At 39.5% G+C, this 23,422-nt stretch overlaps 2 protein-coding genes across 2 annotated transcripts in view; both read right to left on the bottom strand.

Moving 5' to 3' along the window:
- Positions 1-8,689, bottom strand: part of LOC113015603 (uncharacterized) — a 79,760-nt gene extending 71,071 nt beyond the window's left edge. The window contains exon 1 of the mRNA XM_080297098.1: positions 8,604-8,689. The gene's annotated coding sequence lies outside the window, so the exon portion shown is untranslated. The remainder of the gene's footprint in view (positions 1-8,603) is intronic.
- Positions 8,690-10,465: 1,776 nt separating this feature from the next.
- On the bottom strand, positions 10,466-15,926 carry acadl (acyl-CoA dehydrogenase long chain). The gene is made up of 11 exons (XM_026159788.2): positions 15,707-15,926; positions 13,915-14,094; positions 13,697-13,834; positions 13,175-13,339; positions 13,017-13,083; positions 12,771-12,935; positions 12,322-12,423; positions 11,898-12,011; positions 11,619-11,746; positions 11,447-11,533; positions 10,466-11,362 (listed from the first exon to the last, which is right to left on the bottom strand). The coding sequence occupies exons 1-11, from the start codon at positions 15,793-15,795 to the stop codon at positions 11,269-11,271; spliced, it is 1,329 nt and encodes a 442-aa protein (XP_026015573.1). The 5' UTR covers positions 15,796-15,926; the 3' UTR covers positions 10,466-11,268.
- Between the last annotated feature and the right edge of the window lie 7,496 nt (positions 15,927-23,422).

Below are 23,422 nucleotides of genomic sequence, written 5' to 3'. Positions count from 1 at the left end.
AGGTATCGCGGATAAATACAACAAAATAAAACTAGTACCGGTACCGAAAACAAAGAAGATTTATTCATAACACACGTGAAAAGACCCAGGAAAACCGAGTTAACGATAAAAACGATAACAAAATAACGTTGAAAACTGATAAAAACCCTGAAAACCATACATTTCACACCTGAGCCTCAACTCTCGCAGCCCGGTACCAAACGACTCACGGACCGGCACCAGTCCGAGGCCCGGGGGTTGGGGACCGCTGCTGTACATAACACTTTTTAGCCTTTATTATGATAGGACACTAAGGAGTGGTTAAGAAAGCTTGGAGAGAGAGCAGGTTAGGGAGAGACAGAACAAAAAGCCTTGGGCAGACCTGGACTTCTGAAATGGTCTTACAGCATATGGTTCACCTGCTCAACCAAATAAGCTATAGTGAAAGACCCCCCCAAAATATTTCTGACCTGAGGAAACCAATCACATGTTTACTAACTAAAAATGCTACAGCTGCGATTACAGCTGCAACTCTAAACTGCGACTCAAGACCCCTCACTTTTCTGAAACGTTAAAAAATGTGCACAATGTTCCTGTTATGAATTCTGTCTCTGTGTTGGGAATTATAACAATAACAGTTATGATTCATTGATGATGTTGTGCTAAATGTGTAAAATAACAAAACTCTTGGTTTCTGCTGCTACCTGATATTCCAAGAATGCAATAAACTGAGATTAGAGACACCTACAAACAGCTGCAAGCGACAAACAAAACGTCAGTTCCAGTAAACGTTTTGTCAAATTATATTTGGTTGACTTGAGTGTCTTATTATTCTGAATCATTAGAGTTGAGCTGTCATTTCACAGACATTTAAATGTATGAAAGATGTGAAAACATAGGAAATCTAACAAAGCCAATGACCATAATGGTGCAATTTCTTTGGCATTATCAGCTTTTCAGGTATTATTGTAATGCATTAATTGACACACAGAGAAGGAAAATGTGATTAGAATTACAAAGTAGCTACCAGGCATCCTGAGGCGGACATGTAAGGCATTATTCATTAAATTATGTACTCCAAAATGTCAAAACAGTGAAAGAAGACGTTAAAATGAGACATAAAAAAGACAAAACCAGTTGTTTTGTCTTGCCAATGGCATAAATTATGTAGTAAAGTAACAAATCTTCATATTCAAGAACAAGAACCAGAGGGTCCTTTTGATTTGGCGTGAAAGCAATTAACAAATTATTAAAATTGCTGATTAACTAATTAATTCAAATACCTGCTTCTAGGGTAAAACTGAGTTATGTGAAGCCAAAGTGGGTTTGCAGAGTCTGATGATTTCATCCTGCATATTTTTCCATCGTCTCTCTGTGGCATGTGTGAGAGAGAGGATGTTAGATATGCTTTTAAGCCTCTCTTCAGACACATTCGGCAGCGGTCACAGTAAAACCCCTTCCTGGATGCTGGCCAGGACGTCCACTACACGCAGTCAGCTGCCCCTTGTTCCAGCAGACTAGTTAAAAACAAGACTCACAAGGAACGAAATGTGCTATCGCCGTAATCATGTCTTCCATCTGTTTTTATGTTTCACACTGGCTTCACAGAGCTCCTCTGTGTGATGCTTCTATGAACTAGGGGGTTTCCATTCATCCAAAATACGACCCTGACAAGCAGACGCACTCAAGCGTGTGCACGCTAACACAGTGAAGAGATGTTCTGGTTTACTTAAGAAGCTTCAAACCCAGAGAAGCAATTTACCCCGAATCCTTGGGGACTTTATTTCCACTACATTACCATCCAATCTTTTCCCTTAATGGATGAACTAAAAAAGAAGAAAAAAAAACACAAAAGAGAAAACATGTTCAAAAAACCTCGAGAAACCCAATAGAGTTGGTATGTTCTAACAATACTCTAACAATGAGCTTCATTCAGTCCTCTAGCACACTTCACTCAGTGTATTAGCCTCCAACTGCAGTCAGTTGGCTGTTTGCAAAAGGATGAGGAGAAAACAATTGAGCTGTTTAGCTTGCACATCTGGAAATCATAAAGGCTCAGCACTAAGTAGCTTAGCTACTACGCTAGGCTAACAAGAGGTCCCCAGCCTATTCGGTAAAAAGCTAAGGCTCATTAGTGGTTTGTTCCCAGTCCGAAAAATCAGACCAGCCTCACATGTAAGCACTGCTGCTCCAGCTGCATCGTTCAGACTACCATTAAGTCCTAAAATAAGTTCTGGTTTTGAAGTGACATAAAATAACCTCACATTGAAAGGCAAAATCCCGCCAATGCTTTTTCAAGACCTTCAAACATGTAAGAAACCAGCAAAGACTCGAGCAGCTTTTCGATCTCTCCAGCAATACTGTAGTCCACTACAATCTGAAGGCTAATATTTGCGTGTAGAATTCTCCAGGTTTAATCTAAAGGGTTGTACAATGTAGCTTCATTAATGTTTTGCATCACTTTCCTCATTTGCTCTTTGTTGTGCTTCAATAAAAAATGTAATTCATTACAGTAGTACATTATATTGTTTTTAAACTGCAAAACCCATAAAAATCCAGCCAAATATTAGCACTTTACTAAAATACAGTGGCAGGACTCAGCTGGTTACATATAGCTGACCTAACATCATCCAGAATATGTCAGCAGGCCAGTTGTGTGCAATTTTGTTTGCCAATTAAGGGTGTAAAACCACAAACAGCAGGTTAAATGTCATAACCCTGTTAACACAGAAACACATAAACGTCCCTTGACGGCTTTTTGGGAACATGCAACAAGTTTTTGCCTGGAATGTATTGTTGTCTACAGAAACTGCTCAAAAAAAGACATTTTTACAGTGGATGACCAAGGATCAGGCCTGGTAGGCAGGTTGTATACTTCGTCTTTCAAAAATTCTGAAGAATGTTTTTTTTCTGTTTTCTTTACCCAGTCCTTATGTCCTCCTCACAGATTAGCTAACACAAGATCAGAGGGTAGAGCGGCAGCAAATATTAGAGATGCCAATATCTGGGGGAGCAGCCCCTGACTGTAAGAATGCCCTGCATGAGTGTCCTCTCTGTTGAGGGGCAACGTCCGTGAGGAATGAAATATGACACTGGCTGTCAGGGCTCGTTTGGGAAACTAGCGGTGAGCCAGCCATGGTTGGAGCTCCGGGTAGAAGGGCGAACAGGGTGGATGAGTGATTAGAGAGACTATCTTGTAACAAGGAGGTCACAAGATGAAGAATCTGTGTGGTTAAGCTCAATTAACACACACTAGTTTAGACTTTACCAGCTCTTCCTACTACAACTAGACAGCAGATTCTGCATTATTGTTGAATCCAAAAAGCTGTAGGCCTTTTTCTAGGACTGATCACCTCTGCTCCTATCCCACAGCCTAGGTACCCGCTACATCCATCTGTCCTCTGTTGTTACAGCATGCTTCCTGTGCATACAAAGTGTCTCTGACAGCTGTATCTTCTTTTAAAGAGCGGGATACTAGAAACGGCCTTGGTGGACAAGTGCCTACGTCAATGATAAGTTCATTCATTACTGAAAAAAGAATGACGTTCACAATGCTCTTCATCCATGCCTAACAAAAGACTTGTAGGTCCTAATTAACATGGCACACTGCTGAGTGGCAGCCTGTTGAAGCTTTCGTGTGTTTTTCTTGCTTTTTTCAGCATTTCCTTAATCACTTACTCAATTATTCTTAATTACTAATTACTTTACTACTTTACAAATCTTTTTTTCTTGCTTTTGGATTTTTAAACAATTTATATTTGCCAGCTGTGCCAGTTGACAGCACTGAGTACATGCGTGATGCTAATGCTAGAGAAGAAGCAACAGGGCTGCAGAGCTGAAGCTATCATCATGTGGAGTTTAAGGCTACAAGTTGCAAAGTCAATTGACTCCCAGCCTATTCAAAGTATCGTTGGACAGGAAGACTTTGTATAGTGAAAAAAGATGGAGTTCACAGTGATGATGAATAGTAATACCGGAAACGTTCTCTTCATCTCCGAGCATGAATTAAGGAGAGCCTTCAAAAGAGTGAACACCAGGAAAGCAGCAGGACCAGACGGCATCCCAGGTCGTATCCTCAGAGACTGCGCATACCAGCTAGCTCCTGTGTTCACTGAGATATTCAACATCTCTTTATCTCAGTCGGTGATCCCCACATGCTTCAAAGAGTCCATCATTGTTCCTGTCCCGAAGAAACCCCACCCTGCTTCTCTCAATGACTATCGCCCTGTAGCCCTCACCTCAGTAGTGATGAAGTGCTTTGAACGCCTGGTCAGAGACTTCATCATTTCTTCACTACCAGACACACTGGACCCACTACAGTTCGCTTACCATCCAAATCGTTCCACAGACGATGCCATCTCTCATCTCCTCCACACATCACTCACTCACTTGGACACTAGAAGGGGGAATTATGTTAAAATGCTCTTCATAGACTACAGCTCTGCATTTAATACCATAATTCCCTCCACACTCACCACCAAGCTGGAGCATCTGGGACTCAGCTCATCTATGTGTCAGTGGATCTCCAACTTCCTAACTGGCAGACCACAGGCAGTAAGGATGGGCGGACATGTCTCAGCCTCCACCACTCTCAGCACTGGAGCCCCCCAGGGGTGTGTTCTGAGCCCCCTGCTGTACTCTTTGTACACATATGACTGTGTGGCCACTACCAGCTCCACCACCATCATCAAGTTTGCTGACGACACCGTCGTGGTGGGCCTGATCTCTGATAACAACGAGACGGCCTACCTGAAGGAGATTAGGAATCTGGAGAACTGGTGCCAGAGGAACAACCTCCTTCTAAACGTCAGTAAGACAAAGGAGCTGATAGTGGACTTCAGCACTAAGCAGGAGAGGAACTACCAGACCCCCGTCATCAACGAGTGCCCAGTGGAGAGAGTGGACAGCTTCAAATACCTCGGAGTTCACATCACGCAGGACCTGTCATGGTCCTGTCACATCAACACCGTGGTGAAAAAGGCCCGTCAGCGTCTCTACCACCTCAGACGCTTGAGAGACTTCCAACTGCCCTCCAAGGTGCTCAGGAACTTTTACTCGTGCACCATAGAGAGCATCCTGACGGGAAACATCTTAACCTGGTTCGGGAACAGCACCATGCAGGACAGACGAGCTCTACAGAGGGTTGTGCGGTCAGCTGAGCGCACCATCCGCTCCGAGCTCCCTCCCTACAGCAGGCGGTGCTGGACCAAGGCCAGGAAGATCATGAAGGACCTCAGCCATCCCAACAACAGACTGTTCTCTCTGTTGAGGTCGGGAAAGCGATTCCGCTCCCTGAAGACCAACACAGAGAGACTGAGGAGGAGCTTCTTCCCGCAGGCGATACGGTCTCTCAATCACACCACCACACAGTACTGACCCACATATACAGTTCTTACACACACTGGACTTTCTGGACATTGTTTTCACTTCATCACTTAAATCACTTTAAGCATATTTGCACTGCAGAAGACATAATGTGGATTGCACATCACTGGACATTATATTCTTCATTTCCAGTTAATACTTGTACAGCTGCTGGTATTGTGTATTGTGTTTTAAATGGCACTGCACCTTCTTACCTGTCAGAACTCCTTAGTACTTATCGCCCCAGGAGATCTTTGAGGTCAGCCGATCTGATGCTTTTAGATGTTCCCAGGTATAAATTAAAGACAAAGGGAGAGAGGGCGTTTGCTGTGGCTGCACCCAGACTGTGGAACAGTTTACCTCCTCACGTCAGATTCTCCAAAAGCCTAGAAACTTTTAAAACTGCTCTTAAAACTCACCTCTTTTCATTGGCTTTTAGAAAGGTTTAATTTATTTGTTTATTTATTTTTTATTTGATCAGCGAGGTGTTTTACGAAATTGTGTTCTATTGTATTTTTATCTGTATTTACTGTACAGCACTTTGGTCAGCCTTGGTTGTTTTTAAATGTGCTCTATAAATAAACTTGACTTGACTTGACTATATATTTATTTATATTTCTTCATACATTCTTATATAGTTCTATATTGTGTATTTTGTTGTACAGTTATTTTATTTTCAACTTTAATTTATATATGTTATCTTATTCTTTCCCAGTTAAATTTACCCTTCATTCTAATTTGTGTTGTACAGTTATTTCATTTTTAACCTTAATTTATATTTTATTCCTTCCTAGTTAAATTTAACCTTTTTAATTTTTCATATTTATTTCCTATCTTATTCATAGCCTTTTCCTTTTTTGTTTTCTTTAGGTCACGAGCAGTTGTCCAAGCATTTCACTACATATCGTACTGTGTATGACTGTGTACGTGACAAATAAAATTTGAATTTGAATTTGATTTGATTTAATAATACTATAAACTTCATGGAAATGTGGCTGAACTTACACTTTACTATAATCATTTACATTATATTAAAGTATACAATACTATTATTATTATTACCATTTTTCCACTTGCTGTAAAAAATAAATTCCCAGATATGGGGAATAAATTAAATATTTTTGTCTCATTTCTATGATCTTTTCTATCACTTGAGTATGTCAAGAAGCTGCATATCAAGTGTGTGTGCACTTGATATGCAGGTCAGTGGGCCGTTTGGTTCTTCTGACGTAGGCGAATTAGATTAGGTCCCTCTCACAGTTGAGACTTAATCACGTACTAAAGCACAGCTCAGCCATCTCCCATTAGACACCTGTGGAACAAAAGGAGCCTCAGACGGGAGCAACAGATATGTCCTGAGACCTTAAACACCTGTGTCTGAGGCACTGAGGTGTACTGCAGTAATCTACTTCACCAACAAGCTAGAATGCACATAAATTCTTGAATAATGAGCAATATCAGAGACTGATCGTGATTCCAGACACAACTCTAATGTAATCGCTTGTCATCAGGAAGGGCCAACGAAGATGATGTGTCTAAATTCCAGTGGAGTGGATGACAGGTCTGTGGTTCCAGGACCTAACCAGAATCAACGATGGGAGATTTACTTAAGGTCACCCAAAGTGGTGCAGGGAGGCGGCTCAGGTTTCCTGGTGGTTATATGAGCAAGAAATGGCTAGATATGGCTTACACACACACACACACACACACACACACACACACACACTACAACTGAAATTTAAAGACGTTAAGAGTGAGCACACACACAAAACCCCAACCTGTCGTGCCCTGATTAAGGTCATTTCTGTCAGTGATTAGACTCAGCCCAATCTGGTCTGACAGAGGCTTGTCCTTACAGGAGAAGCAGGCGAAACTTGATTCACATCTCACCTGCTGTGCTAATGCACTTTGTCAACCTTCATTCAGCCTGAGCCAAGAAACACCTATTCTGTGTCAAACAGGCAAATATGTTTTGCATGTTTATCTGAATCTGCCATTAATGTGAACCTGAATTACACGGGGCTTTAGGAAAAACTCTCGTGAAAACAATCAGTCCATTTCTACTACGTTCCTCTGGCTCATTACTGCTGGTAAAACAAATTCCACTTTTCGTGATCAAATCGAATCTGACTGAACAAGCAACCACAATGCATTAAGCTGAACTTTGGGGGGATCTCAGGTTACCAAGCTTGGACATCCCCAACATGCCAAGGCACTGATTTCCCTCTACATCTCGTCTACAGCCAGGATCTTCTGAGGCAGGAACTGGAATGTCCAAACACACAAACTCTTGAATTCCTTTCCATAAAAGACTGTTTTCACACTTAAAATTCTACAGAGTTCCTGCTTCTCCTCACTGCACTGAGGCTCGGGAGATGCTGAAAGGATGCAGAACTGAAACAGACCCTTTTAGCCTGCAGATTTTCAGATCACTATCTGTGACTGAGCACATATATTTAAGGCTGTAAAACGATATTAGAGTCCGTCAGGGAAGATCCCAGAATATGGTTTTGGCTTTCAGCTGTCATAACAAGGACATTGTTATTAATTTGAGTCACATAAAAGGCTTCCTTCAAACTACATTTTGCTGGTGAGAGGTGGTGGTGGTGCCTATAATGCCAAGTAGACGCTGGGCTACTCCCATCATAACGCATTGACAAATCGGTAATAGCCCGAAAAGGGGGGGGGGGGGGGGGGGAGATGGGGATAACTATAATAATCCACAATTATATTGCACTTATATTTACAGTTTTCCTTTTAAATATCCACTGCAGAAATAGGGGGATCCTTTCCTGCAGTGGATGGCTGCGAGCGGCGCCGGTTTCAGCACCATGCAGGCGTGGACCAGAACAAAAGGCGCAGGATGCAGCAGCGCAGAGAGCCTCGCAGGGACGCAGCGAGACGGTGACAAATGCCGCAAATTAATACCCAGGTTAACACATCTGCCTAACAGCATTTTAAATACAAGTCTCCACTGAAAATTGACTTTAAAAGGCACGCATTTCAATCCGCCACACTCGCAGATATCCCCCATTCTCTCTAAGAATCACGCACATAACCATAATTAACACCATAACCACACACAGCAGCAGAGGATTAGTGGACAGCGACATTGATGTGCAGACTCTGACTTTTTGTCAAACTTTCCCAGCAGCCGGTGTCGCAATCCTACATCTTAAATTTGCGCATCCGCGCTGCTTTGCGCCATCGTAAAGTCTAATTTCCCCGCACATGACGAAGCAAAGCGATTTGGGTCTTACCTGGAGGTTCAGGCTGCTGAGCGGCACTAATGCCCTTGGATAGGAAGAGAGCTGTGGTGACAATGAGAGCGGTATGGGGCCCTGTGGCCCCTCCCCGTTGCAAATGAAGCTACCGTAAATGCAGAAGTCTGCGCGCAAGGAGGATTATGTGGCTTCAGTATGCGATGATGTAGAATCTGTGCAACATCTTTGTAGTGTAAAAACACAAAAATAAAGAAAACACAACGCAGCTCCTGTAAATACTGACACACGCACATATAGGTATAAAGGTTTGATGTCAGGTCATTGCTAAAGGGCTTTGAGTGATTTGATGCAAAGGGGTCAGCTCTCTGTCTGCAGTGGATGTGAGCGCGGAGCTGAAGCACCGGGGTGTGGCTGTTGCTGAGGGAAGATGGAGAAGAAAAAGGAGAGGCGGGGGTTAGACGAGTGGGGCTATGGGGGGAAATGGGAAGGAGGCAGAGGAGATGGACCAGTGAACACGAGAGCTGTGCAGTAGTATTGCTATACTAATACAGATACCAATAGGCTCAACTTACAAAGGCAGCTTATGTTGATCTCATAAAGCCCACGATTTATCTGACGAATAATCAGCGTTTAACGTAATCGAAACATCTATTTTAGACCTGGAACCTAAATGTGCCTGGCTACAAAGAACTTTGGGTCAACCTCTACTGTTTAAATGCGTTACAGGCTTTAAACGAAACAGTAAAAAAAACAGACTGACTGACAGTTAACACAAAAAGGTGGGGACATCTTTCATAATGAATGTTTGAGGTCTATTTTTTAGTTTTCAAAAACAATAACTTATTTAGAACAATTAAGCAGGATACATATTGAACTTGGAGGACAGAAACAAAGTATCCAGCGATACCAATTATTGGTACAGCATTACCCATATATTTGGATCAATTTGAGCCACCTCTAGTCAACAGCAGATACTCTCACAGTGCCCTCGAGGTGAGGCGTGATGGTCACAGACAATGACATGACTCCATATTTACAAATATACACAAGCTCTGAAACACTGATGCTCCAAAATTCTGAATAAATGTGCAGAAAACGTGGTCACCAGCAAGCCTAAGGTGCAAAAAAACCGAGCTTCAAACTTTGAAGGGATGCTTTGAATCATCAGGTCTAATTCAACAGCCTGCTTTTTTCCACTGCACTGTCATGGGCTCCTCCAGGTTTGAGCAGTCCCTTACTGCCACCTACTGATGGAAGTAAGTCAATGCACTGAAGATGCTGACGCTGCCATATTATTAAGCATAGTATATGCAGCATAAATCAGTGTGGCACTTAAAGCAGACATCTTTATTTTGATGTTTAACTAAAACAACCCATAACTGATGAATTAAGAATGCAAGTATGCACAAATCTGAGTTAATTATAATTAACACTTGCCAGTAATTCATAATTCATGTTTATGTAATGATGCAGATAGTTCCACCCCATTGATCTTAAACCTGCTACAGTCTGTGCTGTATGTAGAGAGACTTGCAGAGTGACATAACTTTCAATAAGCTGTCACTAGATGTTCCCTGAAGCTAACACATCAGGGAACCGTATCCGAAAGATGTTTCTGAAACTTCAGAGGATCTTCGAGAGGTAAAACACCTCCCTGCTTACCTGACCTGCCAGTCTTGAATTCTTAAACTTGGAACATGTGAAAATTTTGTCTTGATTGTAGCTTTTAAGACCTGAAATATATTTTCAGGCCTGAAAATTTCAAAAAGATATATCCTATTTTTAAGAAGTTACGAGGGCTCAAAAATGTTAAAAAAGCTAGGACTTTTTCCAAAAATCTGGGGGATTTTCCATGTACAGAATCTAAAATTGGCATTTAGAGGAGTCTCCCTTCTCAGTCACACTCCATGTCATTTATTTAATTACATTCATGACACTCACAAACAAGAGCTGAGAACCACTGGCACAAAGTTAGTGCTTCATGCACTTTGAATGGCAAATAAATCAATTTACAACAAGTGTCTAGTGTTAAACATTGTTCATGCCGCTTGTAAATTAACTAAGAGTGGCAGATTATGAAAGCAGGCATTTAAGTGCATATTAAAAAACACTGATTTTGAAAAAGAAAACCTCCTATAAGGGAAATTATGTCAGATATCTTTAATCTGATGCAGACTGGCCACATTATCAATGCTAAAACAAGGCATTGCTGACAAACTTAAAGAAAATTCTCTGTATTTCCTGTCATATGTGTACTGTAGCAATGCTGAATGCTAAAATTATTATTATTATGTCCAAAGATTCAACTCATGAGGTCAGTGTATGTCCATCCTTAATATTACATATACAGTCGTGTGAGTGCAGAAGCTCCGCCCACCTGCTGCTCAAAACTTCTCTTTAAAAGGGGCATAAAGGGGAATACAGTGGTTGAACATTTACAGAATTAGAGCAAAGAGCAAACAGTGTTCTTTTATTCCCTTTATTGATCTGAAAATTTCAAGTATAATTAAACCAGTGGACGTACTGGTGTTCACATTCACACTTCCACTGCACGGCTATCACAGCCAAAATAATTCACATAACGATATGAGTGTAATACCTACAGAAAAAAAAACTAAACTGGAGATCTTTATTGACAGTTTTGTGGGTTTTGTTTAAAAAAAAAAAAAAAAAAAAGGTTACAAAAAACGACAACCCAGTTTCACTTCTGGCTGACGATGGTACGGGCGATGAGCTCCTTCATGATCTCGTTGGTTCCTCCGTAGATAGGCTGAACTCGTGAGTCCACAAATGCCCTGAAAACGCAAACATGTTGATGAGCTGGAAAAAAAACCCAAAACAATCAAAGCTCTCTGTTGCAATGTTTACGTGATACTAACTTGGCGATGGGGTATTCCCACATGTACCCCCAGCCTCCGTGGAGCTGCAGGCACTGAGTGGCCACTCTGTTCTGGAGGTCAGACGCCCTTCAGATAAGATGAAGTACATCAGCGCGTGACAACAACACAGCTTAGCCTTTAGATCATGAGGTGGTAAACTCCAAAAACTCACCAATACTTGGCCATGGAGGCCGTGGCAGGATCCAGGCTTTTCTCAGCATGGAGCTGAAGGCAGCTATCCAGGAAGGCTCGAACCACACAGATCTCGGTCTTTAGCTCTGCTAGCTTGTGCTGCACAGTCTGTGGAGCGCAAAGACAAAAAACAGATAGTATGATGACTGGGAGGATGATTTGATAAACTGGTCCTCTTTTAATAGGAACTCATCAGGACAGACTATATCCTTACATGAAATAGCCTAAAAATATTCACCAAAAGAATTACTATAAAGACCTGAAGGTGAGCGACTGTTTTGCTGAAAGCCTTCCGCTGCATTACATAATTTCTGGTTTCCTCAAACATGAACTCACAGCTCGCTATGGCCATGTCAGCAATCAGCAGACGCTCCTAGAGAAGGGAAAAGGTTGTTTGACGTCAAATGAACCCATGTGAGACGTTATATGCAGATGATGTGTACAAGCACGTGATAAAACATATTTAGGAGTGCCAAAGTACAAAGACGATGAGGCTAAAAATCCAAAGATACATGTCTGTAGGTTCAAGTTATGAATATAAAGATGTTTTAGGCATTTCATTTTGTAAAAATATGGGTGCAGCCAGACTGGATCTCCACCCAGGTTCAAGGTACGGAGAGTTACTCCTTCAGTGGAGGCATTAAATGTTTCTGATATGAACATGCCATAAATGTTGTGTTCACCTGAGGGAGTTCATTCATCAGGTAATAGAAACCTTTGTTGAGTTCTCCTAAGAGGGCATCAGCTGGGAGGCGCACATCCTCGAAGAATAACTCAGCTGTGTCCTTTGAAAGAAGCAGAAACACAAGTGAGAGGATGTAATGAAGTATAAATCCTTAGTAGCACAAATGACAAAGTTCTGTTGTCACTTTTTAGCCTCATGCATTTGTATAAACTGTAATTTACAGTAAAGGTTTGAAATTTAAAGTGCTAAGAGAGTTATATGTGCAATCAAAATTGCCTTTGTTTCTTCAGCTGAACAATCAGAGCAGTCTGATCGTCCCACAGACACAAAAGCTGTTTCAGACAGATACTTCTTTTTGATTTTGAAACACTGAACCAGTTAAACCTACACTTGTAGACCACAAAAAATGATGTAGGGGCACTTCATATATTTCCATGACCCTGGTACCTGGGCTTTCAGGCCAATCTTCTCCAGCTTCCGCCCTTTGTGAAAGCCCTTCATGCCCTCCTCCACCAGGAACAGACTGATCCCGTGTGCTGCCGTCTTCGCCTCTCGGTTGGTCACGGTCACTACCACCACCAGATCTGCCATCCAACCATTTGTAATAAATACCTGAAGAGGTCAGATGGAGTAATATCTATACTGGACTTTAAATGTAATTGAGTGGATACTTTTGAAGTCTTGACTCAGTACCTTGTTGCCGTTGAGGATCCAGTCACTGCCATCCTTCTTGGCATACGTCCTCACACCCTGAAGGTCACTGGAAAAAAATAGAGGAGCTGAGTCGCTGAAGCTACCTGACATTATGTGTGCTGATTTCTTGATGTTACAATCTGTGATTGAGTCCTGACCTGCCTGCTCCTGGCTCAGTCATGGCGATGGCAGCGATACATTTCCCAGCGGTCATCTTTGGGATGAAGTGTTTGATCTGTTCCTTGCTGCCGTAGTTGACGATGTAGGGCATGACGATGTCAGAGTGCAGCGCAAAACCTGGGCCTGTGCAGTTGCAATACATTCTGTAGTGGTGCAGACAGCAGAGATGAGATGAAGGATGAAGAGATAGCTGACTATAAGATCTGGCAAATACACTGGTCATCATCACTAAAGCTACTTTCTTGTGATTGTTTTTTTAAAATGGTATTGAGCAACAGTTCTCCAAGCTTTCTGAAGTGGTAAAATCATACCTGGATAAAAAAAAACAAACAACTGCAGCAATGGATCGATCACATGTCCTCACTTGGAAAAAGCTTAATTCTCTTTCTTGTGTTTTTAAAATCACATCTCAGCTGGAACTCATTGCTAAAATATTTCAGTCTCTCTGAATGTCGGTGAATAGCTTCAGATATAGAACGGTGGTTTGAAGGACAACTCACTGCTCCTCCCATGTGACAGCTGCAGAAAACAGGTCTCCTCCTATGCCACCATGCTCTTCTGCTGTCATTACTCCCAGCAGACCTTGCTCACCAGCCTTTTCCCACACCTCCCTGCTCACCTGACCTGCCTTCTCCCACCTGCAACAAAAAACAGTTGAAGTAAAGCTATTAAAGGCTTATTTTAATCATTCTTGGTAGGTCATCAAACTTCCACCTACTCTTTGTGGTAAGGCACTACTTCCTCTTGGAAGAAGCGCCGCACATTTTGTCTGAAGAGGTCATGGTCCTCATTGAAGATCCGACGGGTCCCGATGTCCATCAGGGATTTGGCGCTAGAGGTCTCAGGTCGGCCTGAGGATGCGGGCTGCCTGAACTCCTCAGACTTATTGTGCTGAAATCTGTGGGGACAGAAATTCAACCATCCGTCACTATACAGCCAGCAAGTGCCTGACCTGGGAGCTCCATGACAAATTAACTCACTCAGCGGTCAGTTTTTGAGGTGACTCGTGGGTAAAAAATGTGAAATCCTGCAAAATAATTAATTGATGCAAATCAATTGCTAAGTGTTAACATTATTCAAATATTTAAAAATATAGAGTGCACAAAAATGAGCGCTTAGCTTACTACAATATGGTTGTCTTATAGAGGTGGGAATCACCATACATCCCACGATATGATATTATCACAATATTTAACTCACGATACGATATTATTGCAATTTTTTAAAATATTTTGCGATATTCAGATTCTGTACATAAAGGTAAACGTTATCAATATTCATTTTATCTAATATCAAAGTCTTGCACTCAGTCTTTCTCTCATTTCAGTCAGTTTTATTGTTGACAAACTGAACGGTTTGTATTACTGAACTGAATGCAACCATCTGGTACAAGTATAGCTATTTATAAAAACTATGCAGCCCATTCAGCAACTGAAGAATTTGAAAGTAAATTAAAACAAAATATAATTTTACATTAAATAAAAAAGTTTTAAACTTAATTAAAATAAAACATGTCTTAAATTAAAATAAGTAAACTGTCATGTTTATTGCTGCCAAAAAAAAAGTTAAACACATTTGGACAGTGTCAGGATTCTTGCTCAGAAAAAGGATCAACATGCTCTGAAGTCAGAGTTCCAGTCCACAAAAACTTTTTTTGTAACAAAATATCGATTTCTGCTGTCCCTGTATTGATACATTATTAGCAAACAAAATATCACGATACTACACAGTATCGATTCCCCCCCCCCCCCCCACCCACCCACCCACCCCTATTGTCTTATAGTGACTTGAATTGGAAGAGGTAAGAAAACAAACTCTGTTGACTACAATCTACAACCCACTGACATTTACTGGTGAGATTTTACACTTTAACTACCTCTGCTTTGCTTTTCTTCCCTCGTTGCCACTGTAAATAAGAATGATTTCTTAATGACGCCTTAAATAAAGGTTACACCAACTTTACATGGAATTACATGGATGTACAGCCTTGTCAGATCAGCTTCAGTTGACATCTCTTCAGCACACAGACAGTTTATTTAATATGGGAAGCTTTCAAACTACCTTTAGGCACACTTCAATGTGTGGAGACTTCAATACGATTTAAACAACAACAACTCTCAACCATAACATGTTTTATTTAGATAAAAATGGCCAAACTCGTGTATCTTCATTTTTAGACTGCTGTAATTTTAAAACGTTCACTAAATTTTGAGATTCTGGTTTCGATTTTCACATTAAAGGTCTCCATGTAAACAATAGGTCACAATAAAGTGTGTCAAAGGTAACCGCGCACACACACATCATACAGTCCGACCTTCTTCTGTACTATAAAAATGCTCCGCGACTTCTACAGTGGAATATAAAAAATATTACTAATATCATGCAAAGTAAAACTATCTCTTAAAAAAGCGTAAATGTTCCGCTCACAGCTTTGAATGCATTTTTTTTGCGCTGATATCGACAGATGCGGCTCCAGCTCACCAGAAACAGCTTTAACTGCGCATTTTTACCTCGCAGAAACTGCAGCGAGCGGCCGTCCTCTTCCAGACACATTTCTCAGTCCGAAAACACAAGTTCCGATTATTCTGTTCGCCAACATATTCGAATCAAAGTACAACTTCACAGGAAAAAGACGAAAAGAGAAAAGATCGTTTGAGCGACACTAGATGCGTCACCGCGTCGTCTTCTTCTTCTACATTTTTATTGGCGGTTGGCAAACAACTGAAAGGTGCATTACCGCCACCAACTGGTATGGAGTGTGGGCTGGAACGTCGCTCAAAACAAACAACCCCCCAAATCCTTTCAAACAATTTCCCCTCTTTTAAAAACTGAAACAAGGTCTGATAACTTTTACTTCCAGATTCCTTTTGCAATAAATCAATAAGATCCAGCATCACTCGGTTCGTTTCACGGGTGCCTTTAAATGTGAACGCCTGAGAAGTATGGTTGTTATGTGAGGTGGGTCTCGCTTATGATTGAGTCCAAATAAAGCGGGAATTTGCTTTAAACTAGGTTAATATCACAAATACAAACGATTTGTTTAGTCCATAAAATAGGGCTTACCAACTGTCCTCTTCTTTTTGCACTTGTTGACTTGTAAAAGCCTGTATGACATTTTTTATTTCACCATTCATTAACCGCACGGAGAAGACATCATTTAAATATGTTCACGTTTTCTTTAAGCAAACGGTATTATTAAAATTATTCATGACTGGGCCAAGTGTCCTCTTTTTTGGAAATCAAAATATGGTCACCCTACCATAAAAACACCAGCAGAATGAGACCGCTAACTTTTGTCTTCTAGTGATGGGTCGGTCGCGAACGAAATGGCTCTTAGAGCCGACTCTTTGACATGAACGACGCGAGCCGGCTCCTTATCGCCAGTAGTGATGTGTGGATCGATCCTGAAATATCAATTCCTCCGATACCAGTCATTTATGTTCTAGAATTGATCCTCACATTAAAATATCGATATTTTTAGTAATTTAGGGTTAATTTGTAGTTTATCATTAACAGCAACACAGTGGAAAGACCCAGAAAGAGAAATAAGAGTAATATTAAAACTAAGTAGCTGCCGCCATTGTTGGAAACTGGAATTGGCTCAGCTATGAATTCTGAGATATGGTTTTTCAATTTTGTTGTCCAGGTGGAAATTCGGGAGAATGGTGGCTCCGGGATTCTCCCGGAAAAATCAGCAGGGTTGGCATGTATGGTTGTGGCAACATCACTAACCTTGTCAAACACCTCAGAGTAAATCATATCACAGAATATGAGGCGCGTATGTTGAGATGAACTGAAGAGGAGGAGAGGGACAGGTGCTGCTAGGGCGAGACAGACGTTTGTCATGGAGTCCTTTAGTGCTGCAGGCAGGCAAGGTGTTCAAATAGACTTGAGGTTTTTTATTTCTATATGATGAACTCTGCATTATTAAGTGATAAGAACAAGTAATCTGATGTCCTGTAATCATTATGACGCTATAATTTGAGATACAATAAATAAAATACGTTTTTGTACAAAGTATCGTATTGGATCAGTATCGTCGATACCACCCTGAATATTACTTGGTATCGGAAAGGAAATCAGTGGCATCGCACATCACTAATCGCCAGCTGTGTTTTTTTGTTTTTGTTTTTCTCTCACCCTCTCTCTCGCACTTTTTTCCGCTTCATTCAGCATGTGAGCCTTGTGCTTTATGCTGGGAAGAGGGGGGAGGGACGGTAGTTACACTCAGTAGCACAGGAACAGAGCAGGAGGGAGAGAAAGAGAGCCAGGGACAACAAGGTCACATTAGAAAGGTATAGTAATCATCCACAACTATTTTCAGTTGCAGATGATAAAGGATTCAGAAAGTTTATTCATGCAGGTCCATATGACAGAGAATATGCATCTTCTTTTTGTTTTCATATTTTAATTTATATTTAATTGTGTTGTGGTTTGCAGTGTTTTGTGTTGTTTCACTTTAAATTTGTAAAAGGAAAAAGCTGAAAATTTAAATAGTTAAAAGTTGAAATGTGAATAGTTGATTTTTGTATTATATGATTTATTTATTACATTTTATGTGGAGTGAATAAATAAAAGTATATTTACGGTGGCCTCTACAGACAAAGCACATACAAACTTCAAATCACGTACGAACCCTGAAGCACGTACAAACTCCAAAACACGTAAACACGTACAAACTCAGAAGCACATAAAAACTCAAAACACGTACAAAAGACAACAGAAGTGCTCCAGGATGGGCAGTGTTGAGCTTTTGTTACGTAGTGGCTACACAAGCCAGCAAGTACCAACGACCGGATTTGGTGTGTGGTAGTAACAGGTAAATGAACTTTTTTTTTTTTTAATTATTTGACTATATATGAATGCTTGTGTATAAATACACAAACAATACACATATGCTTTCATGCTTTCAATTGTGTAATTTAAGTGATCTAGGTAGCTCTGTTTTGGAAGTTCAGTACTTGCTAGAAATGTGTTTTGGAGTATGTATGTGCCTTTTGGAGTTTATACGTGTTTTCTCTCTAGGGGCCACCGCATATATTTATATATAAACATATATAAATAAAACCACTTTTTTTTTTACATTAGTAATTCCTTTTGTGCATAATTTTATATTGTTGTTAATAATAAATTAATTAAAGCAACAAAACAACCTGAAGAGCCGGTTCTTTTTAGTGAGCCGAACTGAAAGAGCCGGTTCTCTAAAAAGAGCCGGAAATCCCATCACTATTGTCTTCTGTTGATTTGTTGCTCAGCATTTCCACCTATTGCTGGGGGTTATCCTATTGCGAACACACTCATTGCAGTAATTTAGAGTTTAAGGCAATTTTCTGACATTTATGGGCCAAAAAAAGCACGCCAACAGCAGATGGGTTTTAATTAAATAATTGCACGATTTTTTGTGTTATTTCAGAGTAACAAGGCGATTCACACTTTGTGCCCAACAAAAATGTTCCAGGCAAGCGCATCAGCTGCTTTAAGAAACCAAAGACAAACCAAATGATGGAAATCTGGTGGTTTATTTGTCTTTATTTGTTTATTGCATTCTTCCTGTCACATGGTGAAATATAATAAAGAGATAAAATAGCATCTCTAACACCAGCTTCTCATTTAAACACTGTGAAAGATATGGAGTGATCTGTAAAGCACACAGGCAAAAATAGATCAGTTTAAGTTTAATATATCAAAATTTGGTTGACCTAGTTCAAACAGTCCCACAGTAACTGATAATAAAATGCATATAGTTTTCCAATGATAGAGCTTTAACATAATTTGGCTAGCTATATAGCTAGCTACATTTAATTGTTCAATCAGTCTTTTTTCACTGGACCCTAATCATCTGTTTTGAAACATTATTCCATAATTTTAACAAATATTATTTGAGCAGAATAATATTTTTTTAAATAAATTTCTTAATTTTATGTTTATAGCTGCTTAAAGCTATTTTTCTCTCCTTTTTCATCTTTCAGACACACAAAACATAAACCAGATTACTTTAACATTTCTTGTGTGGTTACTTATTTTCTCATTTATTCTCTAACCAGTTCAGCTGGTTGATCTTTGTGACAAACATACCAAACAATGCTGTCAGGTAAACAAACTATGCAGAGCCAGCACTCGTCATTTTTATTTATCTTGGTCTTGGTCGTATTGTTGGACTAGTTAATGGGTATGCCCTCATTGTCATCTGTTGGGATTTTATTTTGAAAGGACATGTCGTGTCATTTTGCAGCGCATCTGTGAGAGTTTAATAAAGTCACGTTGGTGTGTGTATTCCTGTGAAAGCTGATGCCCCACATGTGTTTATTCCTCCGTTTACATCAATAACTAACTCTTATTATCAGGGACTAAAAGTAGTCCTGTTTTTGCCAGAATATAATTGGCGAGCCAGCCAGGGGAGCAGACAGCAATCCAGAAGCTGAGGACCTGGGGGGACTGGGAAGTTGCATATATGAGTGATAAGACACCAAAGAAAAATAAAAGTAAGGAAGAGCTGTTTCTGCTAATTTTTGTTGCATCTGGGTGAAATCAGGCTGGATCTCTACACACGTCAAAGGTACAGAGAGCTGGTCCTTCTGCAGAGGAGGCATTAAGTGTTACTGATATGAACATGCCATAGATATTGTGTTCACCTAAGGGAGTTCATTCATCAGGTAATAGAAATCTTTGTTGAGTTCTCCAAAGAGGGCATCAGCTGGGAGGCGCACATCCTCGAAGAATAACTCAGCTGTGTCCTTTGAAAGAACCAGAAACACAAGTGAGAGGATGTAATGAAACGAGCACGAAACGAACACTATTAAGCAGTAAACTAGTCAAAACGTAGTAAACTAGTAAACCTAGTAAACTAGTCATTACCACGACCTTATTCTATCCCTGATAAATAAAAAAAGATGCCAAGAAAACCATTCAGAGATGCAGATGAGGACCTGGGCTTTCAGGCCAATCTTCTCCAGCTTCCACCCTTTGTGAAAGCCCTTTGGAGGAGGCCATGAAATAGAGGAGCTCAGTTGCTGAAGCTACCTGACATTATGTGTGCTGATTTCTTGATGTTTTATTTGTGCTTTAGTCCTGACCTGCCTGCTCCTGGCTCAGTCATGGCGATGGCAGCGATACATTTCCCAGCGGTCATCTTTGGGATGAAGTGTTTGATCTGTTCCTTGCTGCCATAGTTGACGATGTAGGGAATGACGATGTCAGAGTGCATCGCAAAACCTGGGCAGAGATGGACAGGAGGACGCTGCTAATAAAGTTACACAATTACACAGTGAATTCGCGTTATTCGCGTGTATTATTATATTTACAAAATACCACAGTTTTTGTCTTGGACGTATCATTTTATTTTTGTTGTATTTATCCGCGACACCTTAAATATATAGATAGATATAAATATAATCATACAAAGTAAAACTATTTCCCAAAACTGCGTAAATGTTCCGCTCACAGCTCTGAATGCATTTCTTCACACTGATATGGACAGATGCGTCTCCAGCTGACTAGAAACAACTTTAACAGCGCATTTTTACCTCGCAGTAACCGCAGAGACATGCAAACATATTTCTTAGTCCGAAAACAGAAGATCAGATTATTATGTTTGCCAACATCTTCGAATCAATTAGTCAGTGAATTATTAACAAATACAAATCAACAGTTTCGTCCATTAAAACAGTAGCATAGTGAGACCTCCAACTCATCATTTATGGGTAGTTTTCTTCTTCTATTGAAGTGTAAGCAAGTGTGTTTGCACAGCATTTCCACCTATTGGTTGGAGTTACAAAACACTACCTGCAGAATTTATCATCTTAAAGGCAATTTTAAGCATAAAGTTTAGTAAAAAATTATAGGCCAAAAAAGTGTTGATGTATGTCTTTTGTCTGAGAAAACATAAAGCATAAAAAAGGCTCCTGCCAGTCATAACACAGTATGGAAGCTTCTTTTTTTTTAAAATGTTTTTTAATTAAACCCAAATGCAAAAAACCAAAAACACTATCAGCAGCTTCATGTATGCACCTTTACTACTACATCACACCACACGGGGGCAGGACTTACACAGGTTAAAACTTGTCTTACTGCACTGAAACACAAGCACCAGAGGCACTGTACATCCTGAGGGATTTTTAACATTAGGAAACATCTAATGCACAGTCCAGAATGGAGATGTTTCATTCAATAATCACACACTTTTTTATGTTATTTCAGTTTAACTAGATGATTCACACTTTTTTGCCCAACAGAAAATGGTCCAGACAAGTGGGCTGGTTTAAGAAACCAAAAACAAACAAGTGAAATCTGGTGGTTTATTGAGCTTTATTGATCTTCTGCAGTACCAGTATGTTCTCAGTATGCTCTTTGACATTAAAAAGGAAAATTGTTGCTGGATGACTGAGAACCTTCACAGACAAAATTGTTACTGTTTCAAAACGACTCAGGTATACCTTCCTCTTAAAAAATGGAGAAAATCTCATTCAGCTCTCATGAAGTTTCATTTTACAGTCACTGGAAAGATCTTTCAGTGAATGTACAACAACTACATATTAGGACAAGTTTACAATGTAAATTGTTCCATTTTTCCTGTCACATGGTGCAATATAGAGAGATAGAAAAGAACATTTACTCTTTGACTCAAATTAGGCTGATGTCATAGGCACATACAAACAAATATTAATGATCATTCTGTTATAGCATGAATATTGAAAAATAAATCAACAATAATTTTTACTCTAATAAAGAAAAAAATATTTTTAGTGGGGCAAAAGTCAACAATGGCTGAATGGCTTCTTATTTAAATACTGCAAATTATATGTAGCGATCTTTAAAATGCATCGGCAAAAACAGAGCACTTTAACTTTAATATATCAAAATTTGGTTGATCTCTTTTGGGGGAGCATTTGGTGTTTCTGTTCTTTTGTGAGTAATTTATTCAGTTTTACACACACACACACACACACACACACACACACACACACACACACACACACACACACACACACACACACACAATGTTATGGTTCATTTTTTTCCCCCCACTTTGTTTTTTTCTCTCCCTTTGTATGATTTTTAATGTTTTATGTCCACTTTTAGTGTTGGATCTACATGGACTCTCTATGATTTTTCGTGCTGGCTGGATCCTTTGAACGTAAAAACAAATGAAGGAACCACTTTGGATCAAATCCAGCTGAAGTCTCAGTTTTAACTGTTACAGTCCATAACCGTTACTTTCTGTGTAACATTCATTTGAATATTAAATATATTGTATGAATATCTTTCAATATGTAGATATCTAGGAATATCTTATTTTTAGAGAGAACCAATATGACAGAAATATATTTTTGTAAAATTTCAATTTAAAATCTCATATATTGTATGTGTGTTTGGTAAGTAATCTACAGTTAGATTAACCAAATTAACCTTAAATGAGTGCCAATAAAATTAGAATTTTTGTTTTTTTTTAAATAGCTGATAGACACTATTTTATTATTCTTCATTCTGTCTTATTGACTTTATTGTTTTAATGGACTAAAATTATGTTTTATTATATATTGCTAACAATTTTGCTTGTACTGTTAGCTAATAATGTAAATTCTAGTTTTTGTTTCCAATTCAGTAGCTAGCTGCTATAGTATAACTACTATTGAAATCCAATTTATTTAGCTAATTTTTTTTTAAACTGTGTCCAAACTGTTATGTGTTTCCACTATAATGTTAGCTAACAATAGAACTGCTAGCTACATGGAAGTATCCCATAGCTTTTTCATAATTTTAGCTAGCTACCATATTACAGCGATCACCCCAGTATATCTAGGATAGATTTTTAGCTGTTTAATCATTCTTTGCTCACTGTACCCTAATTGTTAAAAAATTGAACAGTTGAACAATTAGACTGTTGTATTGTTATTCCATAATTTTAGCTAATATACATTTTTGCAGAATTATTTACAAACTGATTATTTTAGCTACACATCGGTGTCCATTATTGTTTCATTATGTATATTTAACAATTTTATTGTTTATAGTTACTTGGCTATACTTAAAGCTAATTCTTCAGTTCTTAATTCACTTTCTGACCCTTTTCCTTTTTAAATGTATTTAATAATCTATGCTTTCTTTTTTGGCTCTATCTTATTCATAGCCTTTTGTTAAGCATCAACTTTTTTACATAAATTTCTTCAATCTGAGACCTGCAGTCTACAAAAGCATGTGGGCAATGAAAGATCAAGAATCAACCCAGA

Source organism: Astatotilapia calliptera, chromosome 23 (genome assembly GCF_964374335.1).
Source record: "Astatotilapia calliptera chromosome 23, fAstCal68.1, whole genome shotgun sequence".
Classification (NCBI taxonomy): Eukaryota; Metazoa; Chordata; class Actinopteri; order Cichliformes; family Cichlidae; genus Astatotilapia; species Astatotilapia calliptera.
The sequence above is the reverse complement of the archived record's forward strand: the minus strand, read 5'-3'. Positions and strand labels throughout refer to the sequence as shown.

Bases quoted from the DNA above. Each gene is read 5' to 3' on its own strand.
- acadl (XM_026159788.2), bottom strand. From the start codon at position 15,795: ATGTTGGCGAACAGAATAATCGGAACTTGTGTTTTCGGACTGAGAAAT. The intron at 12,424-12,770 runs GTACCAGGGTCA...CTTCTTTCAAAG, and splicing joins AGATTGGCCTGAAAGCCCAG to GACACAGCTGAGTTATTCTT. The intron at 12,012-12,321 runs GTGAACACAACA...TCCCTTCTCTAG, and splicing joins TGATGAATGAACTCCCTCAG to GAGCGTCTGCTGATTGCTGA.